Source organism: Equus asinus, chromosome 26, assembly GCF_041296235.1.
Source record: "Equus asinus isolate D_3611 breed Donkey chromosome 26, EquAss-T2T_v2, whole genome shotgun sequence".
NCBI lineage: Eukaryota > Metazoa > Chordata > Mammalia > Perissodactyla > Equidae > Equus > Equus asinus.
In genome coordinates, this window is record NC_091815.1 from 23252860 (window position 1) to 23264955 (window position 12096).

Below are 12096 nucleotides of genomic sequence, written 5' to 3' on the forward strand. Positions count from 1 at the left end.
GTTTTGATTACTATCAGTGTGAGGTATTAGTTTGAAATCTGGAAGTGTGGTGCTTGGTTATTCTTTCTCAAGATTGCTTTAGATACTTGAGCTCGTCTGTGATTCCATATGAATTTTAGGATTTTTCTATTTCTGTGGAAAATGCTATTGGAATTTTAATAGGGAGTATGTTGAATCTTACATTGCTCTCGCTATTGTGGACATTTTTTTTTTTAATTTTATTTTTCCTCTTTCACCCCAAAGCCCCCCGGTACATAGTTGTATATTTTTAGTTGTGGGTCCTTCCAGCTGTGGCATGTGGGATGCCGTCTGAGCATGGCTTGATGAGCGGTGCCATGTCTGTGCCCAGGATCCAAACCCACGAAACTCTGGGCTGCTGAAATGGAGCGCGCGAACTTAACCATTCGGCCGCGGGGCCAGCCCCTATTCTGGACATTTTAACAATAGTAATTCCAACCCATGAACATAAGATATCTTTCCATTTATTTGTCTTCTTCAATTGCTTTCCTCAGTATCTTATACTTTTCATTGTATAAATCTTTCACTTCCTAGGTTAAATTTGTTCCTAAGTATTGTATTGTTTTTGATGACATTGTACTGGGATTGTTTGCTTTATTTCTTTTTCAGATAGTTCATTGTTAGTGTATAGAAACACAACTGATTTTTGTATATTGATTTTGTATCCTGCAACTTAAGTCATTTATTAGTTCTAACAGTTTTTTTGGTAGACTCCAGGGTTCATTATGATGTGGCCAAGTTGGGGTCAAAAGACTGCATGCACGAGACTGCCTTTCCCAACACTGTATTTAGGGGTTCTCAGAATATTTATACTAGAGGCAAATTAAGAGAATGTGTGAAACCATTATTCTTTACAACTTGTCTATAAAATTCTTCCAGGACCAATCAATTATTATTAAATTTCAGTAAGTTTAGACCACAGAAAACCTCTGTTATTCTAGCAGGTGTGGGAGATATTGTACGTATCTTAAGTGTCGTGGTGGTTTTCCACAGTTTACAGCCTGTGTGTCATTGGGCCAGATATTTATCCGGCCTGGGGGAACTTTGTAAATGGTGATAACATAGCTACATTATAGTGCTGTTGTTAGAAGTAAATGAGTTTGTTCTTGTAGAAATCTTAGGAAACGATTTGGCATATATTCTGTGTTCAGTAAACATTAGCCACTGTTTCTAATATTACCATTATTTGTGGTGGTGTTAGTGGACTCTTATGAGATTGTGAAATAAGAAATATCTGCTGTCGGTTCCTGACACAGGGCTTCTAAAAGCCTTCTAATCTCCTAAGTAGTAAGAGCACTAGGACCATCTTTTGTTCCATTGAGCCACTCTGGGTGGGCTCCGGGATGGCTGTTGGATGGAGACTTGTTACTAGACAGACCAAGCCATGATTAGAAGCTTGGAATTTTCAGTCCCACCCCCGCACCACCACTTCTGTCGAGAGGGGAGATGGTCTGGCAATGGAGTGAGTAATTGATCATGTATGGTGAGGAAGCCTCCATAAAATCCCAGTAGTAGGGATTTGGAGAGCTTCCAGTTTGGCAAACACACTCATGTACAGGGGCGGGGGTTGACGCACCCCTAACTTCACAGGGACAGAAGCTGCTGTCCTTGGTACCCTCCCAGACCTCATCCTATGTATCCCTTCATGTGGCTGTTCATCTGTATCCTTTACCATAACCTTTAATAAACTAGTAAACATAAGTGTTGCCCTGAGTCCTCTAGCAAATTAATTGAACCTGAGGTCATGGAAACATCCAATTTGTAGCCAAATCAACAGAAGTTATGGGTAACCTGGGACCCACTACTTGCCATTGGCATCTGAAGTAGGGTAGGAGCAGTCCCGTGGGACTGAGCCCTTTACCTGTGGCATCTGGCACTGTCTCCAGGTGGGACACACAGCTGCTGTGGCAGAGAATTGCTTGCTGTGGGGAAACCCTCCACACATTTGGTGACGAGAAGTGTTGTGAGTGTTCTATGTGGGAAGTACAGGAGGCACCCGGGAGAGACACAGGAGAGAGAACTGGGCTTTTCCTTACTCAGGGGGAGACTGACCTGAGGTTTTTCCTTATATAAGACTCTGGATTTAATGAATTTAGAAAAGTTTTGTGTAACTACTTATCTGTTTTTGAATTTGAATTAATTCTGGACACACTGCTTGAATGTAAAAAACATGAGAACATCTTCATTTGGCTCTTAAGGTGAATCAAACACTTACTCCTTGAATGAAATCTAGATTTATACATTTAGAAAGTGTAAAAATGTTTTACATACTCAGTAATTTCTTTGCAATTCAAAATTGATTAGAAATTTACATAAAGATACCCGTTTTGCAATTTTCCTGTACTACTTAATATAAGAAGTTTTAAACATATACAGAAGTTGTTATAACAGTACATGAAATATATTAATATATTTCTATAGTAGCTTTCTACTTCCTGTATATTTGCAATAGAATTTGAGAGTCATACAAATCGTGACATTGCATCTCCTAAAAAAGACAATTTCCTTCCTACCCAAAGTGACAATCACACATAAAATCAATAGTAACTACATATTCCAGTGTCAACCCATGTTCAGATTTTTTCAATTTTCCCAGGGATGTCTTATATAACTACTTATTTTCAAAATAGTCTCCAGTCAAAGTTTATGCGTTTGATTATTATGACTAATTGTTTTGAAACTAGCTGGCAAACTTTGGACCACAGACCGAATGCAACTGCCACCTGTTTTTGTAAAATCCTATTGCATCACTGTGTACTCATTTGTTTACGTGTTATCTGTGGCTGCTTTCTTGATACCATAGAAGAGTTGAGTGGCTGTCACAGAGACCATATGGCCCACAAAACCTACAATATTTACTATTTACAGTCTTCACCTATCCAGAAAAAGTTTGCCACCTCTTCGTTTAAAAATCTCTGCAGGGGCTGGCCCAGTGGCATAGCAGTTAAGTTTGCGCGCTCCACTTTGACGGCCTTGGGTTTGCCGGGTGGGATCCTGTGCGTGGACCTAGGCACCTCTCATCAAGCCATGCTGTGGCATGTGTCCCACCTACAAAATAGAGGAAGATGGGCACAGATATTACCTTAGGGCCAATCTTCCTCAGCAAAAAGAGGAGGATTGGCAGCGGATGTTAGCTCAGGCCTAATCTTACTCAGAAAAAACCTCTGCTGTTTTTTCAAGACTTTGGTTTTTTGAAGAGTGCAGGAAAGTTGTCTCATCGAATGCCACACATTCTTTGATTTTATTTTTATCTTATTTTTCACAGTTCCAGTAAATGTAAAGTTAGGTTTTATTGGGTTCTAATTGAGAAAGTTTTACTTCATCAGTAATGTTGTATACATTAAAAGTCATATAATGTTGGGTTTTCCCAGTATTAAAGATACTTAATGTTATCACTTGGTTATAGTGGTGACTGCTAGATGTCAACAGTGTAGAGATCTATTTTAGTTCTTAATCTGTGTGATAATGTTTTGTCACCTTCTTTTCAAACTTTATAATCTCATGTAATCATGCTGAAGTAATAGCAAATTAAAATTGAAATTAAGGCCTATTCAGAAAAGAATGAAAAAGGAAAGAATGAAAAGCCTGTATGTCAGAACAGTGGGATATTGCCAATCCTCTACTCCTTGCAAATTCAATGCGTCCAGGAAACCAAGAATGAATGATAGCACTTTGCTTCTGTTCAGCACTCTATTCCCAGCCCCTGTTCAATGTACGTTACTTTGCAGGCTTTGATGAAGTTGATAAATATTGAATAGGCATTCGATATACAAAGCTAGAAAAACAACAAACCCTAAGCCAATTTAAGGCAACAATTGATACAAATGAAGAATTAGACCTTAATGATTAGTAATCAAAATAGTGCTTTGTCAAACTTTTTTGTCCCCCCCTCTTTTCACAGGGTAAAGGGAAAGAAAATCTAGAAGTACATTTTAATAATCTGAAGTGAAACAGTAATCTCAAAGGTGTGCTGTCTTCTCCAAGACCGTGCAGGCTTGACGATTTGCTACAAGGACTCATGGGCATTCAGCCGATTCAGAAGAGCTGCTCTACTCAAGTTTAAGGTTTATTAGAGTGAATGACACAGATTAAAGGGAAAAGTCACATGAGCAATGTCTAGGAGGTGGCCGGCACAGGCTTCCAGGTGTCCCCTCTTGTTAGAATTACGTGGGAACATGCTTAATCCTTCCAGTAATTATTTGTGACAACACGTACATGGCGCAAAATACAGAAGCTCATCTGAACCTTGTGTCCATGATTTTCACTGGGGGTCTTGTAGGCATGCAGTGTCCACCTGACTGAATTCAGCTACCCATCTCCAGGCCCTCAGAGGTCAAAATGATGTGGCTGGCTGAGGACCTTGGGCTACAGAAACAGGCGTTCACCGTAATTTGCATTGTTAGCATTAACTCTCTGGTCAAACCAGTAGAGCATGTCGAGGCACATAGTCCAAGGACTCAGGTCATCTCCCAGAGCCAGCCAAGGGCCATTCCTCCTTAACTCAGCCCTTCCTTGGATGCACAGTGAGCGCCATGTGGCTGCTGAGTTAGCTCTTTATTGTCCAGTTAGGCAGTTTTCAGCATTCTGGTTCAGATGACCTGACTGCTTAAATACATTATACAGTGTCCATGTAAGAAATGAGAGATACGGAGATAATATTAGGACACAAAAACTGTTTCAGAAATACTGTCAGTAGGAAAATCAGCTTACAAAACGATATGTATAATGATAGTATTTGCAAAAGACTTGGATATTTCAATATAGAATTACAGACCATTGGTCTTAAGTAGGCAGAAAAAGTCTGGAGTGTTATATACCCATATGTTAACAGTGCTTCTCTTGGGTTTTGATCTTGCTGGAAGTTTTTTGTTTAAATATAATTTTTTGTTCAGTGGCCATGCCTCAATTGAAATATGTATATATGTGAGTGCTTTTTATGATTTAAGAGGAAGCTATTTTTATGTTTCAAGTGAAAAGTTCATTTATGGAAACCATCTCTGCTTGGTCTTAGACAGATACACTAAATGGAGATTGTTTTACTGGATTCCTGTTGTTTCCTTCAGTTTCTCAGTACCTAAACTTCCTCTGGGATTTCCATGTATGGTCACGCGTGCTGGATTTGTCAAAAACGGGGAGGGCCCTGAGTAGGGTCTAATACATATTGATGGTGGTCTCACTGCCACATCCTTTTGCAGGTCTTCTTTACAGAAATATTTCCCACCGTGTTAGTCGTGATATACGCCAGACAGCTGCTGAATTATCTTGTCCCATTAGTCTCACTTTCCATCTAACATCATTCAAATAAAAACTGTAAGTATAGCTGTCCAGCATAAATTCCTTCCCTGCACCCCCATCTCATCAGCGGAGCTTAATTTAATCGTGCTCTGATCAGGGCAGCTGTAGTTAGAGTGACATCATGACCTTATCAAATCCCAAGTCACCTCACCTGAAGCTTGCTCGGGGCCCTTAAGCCTTCAGACTTACTGAGACGTTACCTTACTGCTTCACAAGGCACTTTAAAGTCGCAACTATGTCATTTTAGTCCTTATATCCCCTCAAATACTATGATTGCAGGATCTGGCCTACGGTAGGCACTTAGTAAAGGTCTGGTTGTTTTACCCCAAATTCTACTTCTAGCAATCAACTTAAGGAAATATCTATAGAAATTCTATAACAAAATTAATGCATAAGGATGTTCAACAGATGTTTTTGATAACCAAAACTTAGAAACAAAGATCTAACAGTAGGCAATAGGTTAATAAATTTGCCTCTGCCATGTGATGACAAATATACCATTGTTAATTATAATGATTTTGCTCTGGATTAACTGATGAAGAATTGCTGAGTCAGGAAAGAAGGCTTAAAATAAGTATACATGATTGGAAATGGTGTGTTGTTGAAATTGAGAAAATAGGATCTGTCATCAGGTTTTTAAAATATGAAACGAGGTCATAGTGTTCATGACTTCTTAGTGCCTTGTTTTTGTCATCTATTAAAACATAGAATATGAACATCACCTACTAAATATGAATATTGTGGAGAAGATTATAAGAAATGTAATAGTATTTTATACTACTCTATTAATATGTTAGCTGTTTTTGCTTGTGTGAAGAACATTACATAACCCCAAATTGATTACTATAAATGAAACTTAATGCTATTTTTTCTTAATATTGGTATTTATTATAATAAAATTCATGTTTCTCATGCTTGCTATTTCTTATAACACTCACCCAAAGAAAAAAAAATCAGGAGCTAGGTTTGAGAATGCATTTATTTATTCTTAAAAAAAAATCCAAAAGATTCAGCAAATTCGTTTCTAGGAAAGATGAGGAGGAAATTTTCCCTTCCCCTAACTTCATTAGCAGGAAAGAAACATTTATGAATCATAAATGGTCAAACGATCTGATCTGATCAAGTGTCAACTTGAGAACATTAACAAGAGGCTGAATACCCTTATGATGTAGAATAAGAAGATGTGTGTAAATATAATTGTGACTTATTCTCTATTCTTTCCCTATATACTGTTCCTGGAAATTTATTTGGAGCACACCTAAAAACCAGAGATTATTGTAAAGTTTTGTAACACGAACCATACATATCTTTTTAAAACTTGTATTCTGAAAAACTATGACACATTTTTATCTTATTTGATAATTTGGTGCCCTGTTAATTAAATTAATGGTATTTCTACCCTTTAAAATGTATACGTATGGAAGGTATTTCAAACAAGAAGTTGATTCTCACCTCCTTTCTCTAGTCACATACAGAGATATATGATGAAATCCATGGACTCCTTTTGCAGACCCAGCATGATTCTTGGGGTTTTTTTCTCCTTATATGTTAAATTAGTATGATTTCACTCTGCACAAACAAAAAATAAACATACATTCAAAGGAAAAAGTGGAAAAAAATATTAAGTTTGTCATGATGGAGGGAATGTTTAACTTTATTTTTCATAAATTCCTTACAATATTGAATTTTTGCCATACTTACATGAATTGCATCACCAGAAAATATATTGTAAAGTTATATCAATGATATTTGAAAAAGTCATAGAGGAAAAAACGTTATAGACGAGGTTGGTTGTTCCAGCAATTAGGAAACCTGAATCTTATGTCTGGCATGGCAAATCAGTAGAACTGAAACATGTTATACCTACAATCCTTGATACTCTAAATCTCCACAAAACAATTACTTCCACTGCAAGATTTTACCAAGAATAAACACAATCCAGGTAAGTGGTATTTGCATATTGAATCAGAGAGCAAATGAAAAGTAGAACAGTGTTTGGTATCCATAGTTGCTCAATAAATGTAGTCACGCTCCTCCTCTACTTCAGGACATATACAAATACATGAAATATTATCTTGTGCACAGTCCTTCCAAAATGGCATACAAAACTATAATATTAAATGGTACTTAATACAATTTAAACTTTTTTGAATATTCCTGTTTATAAATATTATTAGTATATATTTTCCTTCTTATGCCTCACTAAATGAAATAGAGGAAATGAGGGAGAAAGGAAAGAAATTTCTATAATCATCAAGTTCTTAAGGTAATATTTTTAATGTGAATGACCAGCTCAGACTGACCTCAAGCTCCATAAGTTCCGATCTGATTGGCTCAATACTTCAGAGAAGGGTGACTGAGTACTCGCCAAGATGATGTTGCCAGAGTTCCCTTCACTCAGGCTCTTTTCTCTGATGGTCTGTTGTGGACTGAATGCTTCTGGCCCCCAAAATTCATACGTTGAAACCCTCCCCTCTATTGTGATGGTATTAGGAGGTGGGGTCTTTGGGAAGCAATTAGGATTCGATGAGACCCTGAGGATGGAGCCCCCGTGAATGGGATTGGTGTCCTTGTAAGAGTCCCCGGAGAGCTTGCTGTCACTCCTCCATGTGCGCGTACAGTGAGGAGTCAGCAGTCTGCAGCCTGGAAGAGGGCTCTCACGAGAAGCCCAGCGTGCTGAGCACTCTGGTCTTGGCCTGTGCCACCTCCAGGCCTGTGAGGGATAGATTTCCGTTGTTTTTAAGCCACTCAGCCTATGAGATTCCGTTACGACAGCCCGAACCAAGACGTGAAATCCTACCGAGCAAAGTTAATATTTATTCCTCATGATTCTCTGGAGAAGAATGAAAAAATCCTGAATACTGCCAGTGTTATTAATAACAGAAATTTGAGTGTGAGTGCATGTTTTGGCTTGTGTTGGGTGCGGAGGGTCTCCTTTCACAATTATGAAAGTACAGAAGTTTATTAAATACCGAACTTCCCATAGATCAGCCTTTGGGTCTCCTCTTGGGTCTAGATTGACTGCCGGTGTTCCCTTGATGTTCTTCTCTTTAAATTCCTGCGATTCAGGCCATTTTGCTCTCCCTCATCGCTGGCACATCAGTAACTGGATCCCTGAGGGTTGTCTCTTTGTTTTGATTCTAGTTTCTTTTGCATTGCAGAAGCTCTTTAGTCTGATGAATTCCCACTTGTTTATTTTTTGTTTTGTTTCCCTTGTCTGAGAGGACATAGTATTTGAAAAGATCCTTTTTAGTTGGATGTCAAAGAGAGTACTACCGATATTATGTTCCAGGAGTTTTACAGTTTCAGGAAATAGAATACCCGTATTGTTTTTTATTGTACAGGTGTATTATGAATGATTAGGCTCTCCTTTATGTTTTCATTTCCAAATTGTGAGATAATATTAATTTTAATAATGAAATTACTAAAGAATATTTCAAGTTGCTTCCTCCTTTCTCCTGTATTGTAAGGCCTAAAATTCCATGTGTTGTCAATGTCTTTGAGCATCACAGGTTCCCAAAGCCCTAACCATGAGTTCCCCTGCTCTAATCAGATATGTCCCTCCCCCCACTAGGAAAGCTCCCAACCAGCTAGTTCCCGTGTCAGCCAGACCAGCTGCACCCCACTGGGTCCTCGGCCTAATGGGCTTCAGCTCCTTACCAGCCCACAAAATTATTCAAGCAAGCCAATCACATCTTCCCATGGAAATCAGAGGGCACCTTGTCCTCTTGTTAGCACAAAGCCTGCCTCCCACAGCCCCTGCCGGTTTACTCTGCCCCCAAGTGCGACCACCCTGTGGCATGTGGTGTCCTCCTCCCCCAGGATGTAAGGTTGTGTGACTAATAAACTGCTGTCCATCTGATTTATCCAGTGTCTGGATGTGGTGTGTTCAGGCATCTCCAGAACCTAGGGTGGGAGTCCCTCTGTCACCAGGAGAGTGAAGAGGACGCCAACAAAACACCTCACTACCCATTGGTATTGCCGTTTCGTGAGCTTTCTGTGTCCACACTGCATAGGATCCTTACAGAACTCAAACATGAAATAGAGATGTTAGATTCTGTTCAGAACCTAGTTTTTATGTGTCTGAAGTTGAGCTACCCAGGAGTATCTTAGGAATATGTCTGTGAAGGAAATTTCATTTTGCTGAATCTGCAAACCTAAGACGGATATTATTACACTATTGCCCTATCATAAGACAGATGAGGCTGAAATTCCAGGTATAGAATCCTCATTAAACTAGACCCAGAAGGAAAAAGACTGAGATGATTTTCTGGGTTGGGAGAAAGTGGAGCATTAGAGTAAGAAGAACTGAGAGTCAAAATGAGTTGAGGTGGTTGAGGAAACAGACACTCATACACTGGGGTGAAAATGTAAAATGGTGCGGTCATGCTAAGGAGAAACCTGTCAACACCACAAGTTAAAATTCAAAGAGCAAATCCACGTTTGAGAATTTACCTTACGTATAAACCTATAAACAAGCAAACTGATAGTTGCGTTGGGATATTAATTAGAGCATTGCTTTTAAGAAAACAGGACATTCTTTAACATACATTATTAGAAAACTTGTTTCTTACACTAGGGTACAGCCATTTGGCCTCAGGCAGCTGCTGGAAATGATGACACTCCCATGTGCTGATTTAGAAACACTTGTGTGTGAAGAAAAAGAAATACATACATATATGCGTGTATAACATATAAATGTATTTGAAATTATATATGCATATAATATACACATATATTTATATTGATACTTACATTTCTGTGTATTGTGTGTGTGTGTATATATATATATGTATGTATACAGCAAGTGCATATTTGTATGTGAAAATAACTTCTCCAGAAGGACACACACCAACACCAACATGTTGTTGACTCTGAGCTGAGCTATTGTATGACTGGGATACGTGTCAGGAATGGTTGCTTATCTTTCTATTTAAACATTTTAATGCCTTTTGAATTGTTATGCATTACATATTTCAAATAGGTAATAGTGGTGATAACTGAAATATGGGCATCCTTTGATGACTAACTGTAGACTTCCCATTTGCTCAGCATTCTCATGAATCTAAACACATATGGACCAATGCTGATTCTTCTGATAGCACCTTCTTCTCCGATTTTAAGCTGTGGCCACAATTTATCTTACTATCCAGATGCTTAAGAAGCAGAATATTTTTCAAAGGAATCTCATAGCCAGGAATACAAATTAAAGATGTTTCTCAATTTCTGGCTTCTATGCAGTCAAGCCCACTCCAAATACAATACAACAGAGAGGGATGAAAAAATTTGCTGTAGCAAAAGGCAGTCTCAGGGCTGGCCCTGTGGCTGAGTGGTTAAGTTCATGTGCTCCACTTCAGTGGCCAGGGTTTCACCGGTTCGGATCCTGGTCGCAGACTAGCACCACTCATGAAGCCATGCTGAGGCAGCGTCCCACATAGCAGAGCTAGAAGGACTTACAGCTAGAATATACAACTATGTACTGGGGGCATCGGGGAGAAGAAGAAGAAAAAATGAAGATTGGCCACAGATGTTGGCTCAGGTGCGAATCTTTAAAAAAAAAAAATCTGTCTCTGGTGGGCATGATATTGTGAAAAAAAGTAATTTTTTTCTAATTTTCAAACACCTCCTACAGTCTGTGATCTTAAAAAGGAGCCAAATTTGCTCTCTCCTTTTCTTCAATAAGACATTGTACAGTAGAGTCTCACTTCATCCAGCTTGTCTCACCTGGAAACATGGGTTTGCCACTAAACAGTCTAACTTTGTGCAGGATATGTACCCTGTTTTGACCTCAGAAGGTTCAACTCTAAAACGGCAATATCATAGTGAGCATCTGTGACATTTCAGATGTAATGAGCATTTTAGGACGAAGATGCACACACACCTGAACATGTGAGCACATGCACACACCCACACATAGACACACAAATATAGAATATGGATAGGGTGTGAACCCATGTCCAGGAGCTCACGCCCAGGCAAGCTCGCAATGGTCCTTGGGGTCACATTACTATTTTTGTTTCTGCCCAAGGACTGAAGTGGGGGTGGGGGTGGGGTCATCTGCCTGCTGTAAGACAGGCCAATAGTCAAGAGGCAAGGGGGTAGGAGAGAAAGGGTTTTATTACAGCTTGCTAGCAAGGGGGAAGATGGCTGTCTAATGTCCAAAAGAGCCACCTCACGAAGAAAGACTACAGGCCACTTACGTAGGGGGCTGGTCTCTGGCTCAGGGAGGCCTCCCTCTCATCTCCAGGTGGGGACAGACATTTGGTCCCAGTTCCCAATAGTCTTTTGTTTTACTGGATATGCATCAGAGACCAGAGCAACGCCCTATACCCTGACTGCTGCCTGACTCCCACTAGGCTCCTACAGTTAACATCTCCCTGGAGCCTGGGTCACCATGGTAATGGTCATGCGAGCTGCTTTTCAGGAATTAGAACCCCTTGTCACTCCAGACTGGTTGAGACCACCAACCCATCAACTGGGCGCCAGCAGATGTCTGATAAGGGACCTTTTGAAGTCAAGAGGCCAAAACCTCCACCCTCAGATCATGCTAACGCCCAGATTTTGTGAGCACGCATGCTGTGAAGAGGCATGGAGTCTGACTACGCTTGTGTAGACCATCAATAACCTCACCCCTCCTCACCTCCAATCACCTCTCTCCACATTTCAGACCACCTTGGCCCCATCCCATAAATATCCCTGAGTCCCTCTTTTCCAGGAAACAGATTTGAGACTCATTCTCTGGCTCCCTCACATGGATGCCTGGTGAGTAAAACTTTTTCTCTG

The 12096-nt window shown here is 39.7% G+C and overlaps 1 protein-coding gene across 1 annotated transcript in view; it reads left to right on the forward strand.

The window, feature by feature from the left end:
- Positions 1–12096, forward strand: part of LOC106836094 (zinc finger protein 30-like) — a 65988-nt gene that overhangs the window by 35544 nt on the left and 18348 nt on the right. Inside the window, exons 6-7 of the mRNA XM_070499530.1 lie at positions 8888–9138; positions 11763–11876. Of these exons, the coding sequence (XP_070355631.1) occupies positions 8888–9138; positions 11763–11876 (365 nt within the window). The remainder of the gene's footprint in view (positions 1–8887; positions 9139–11762; positions 11877–12096) is intronic.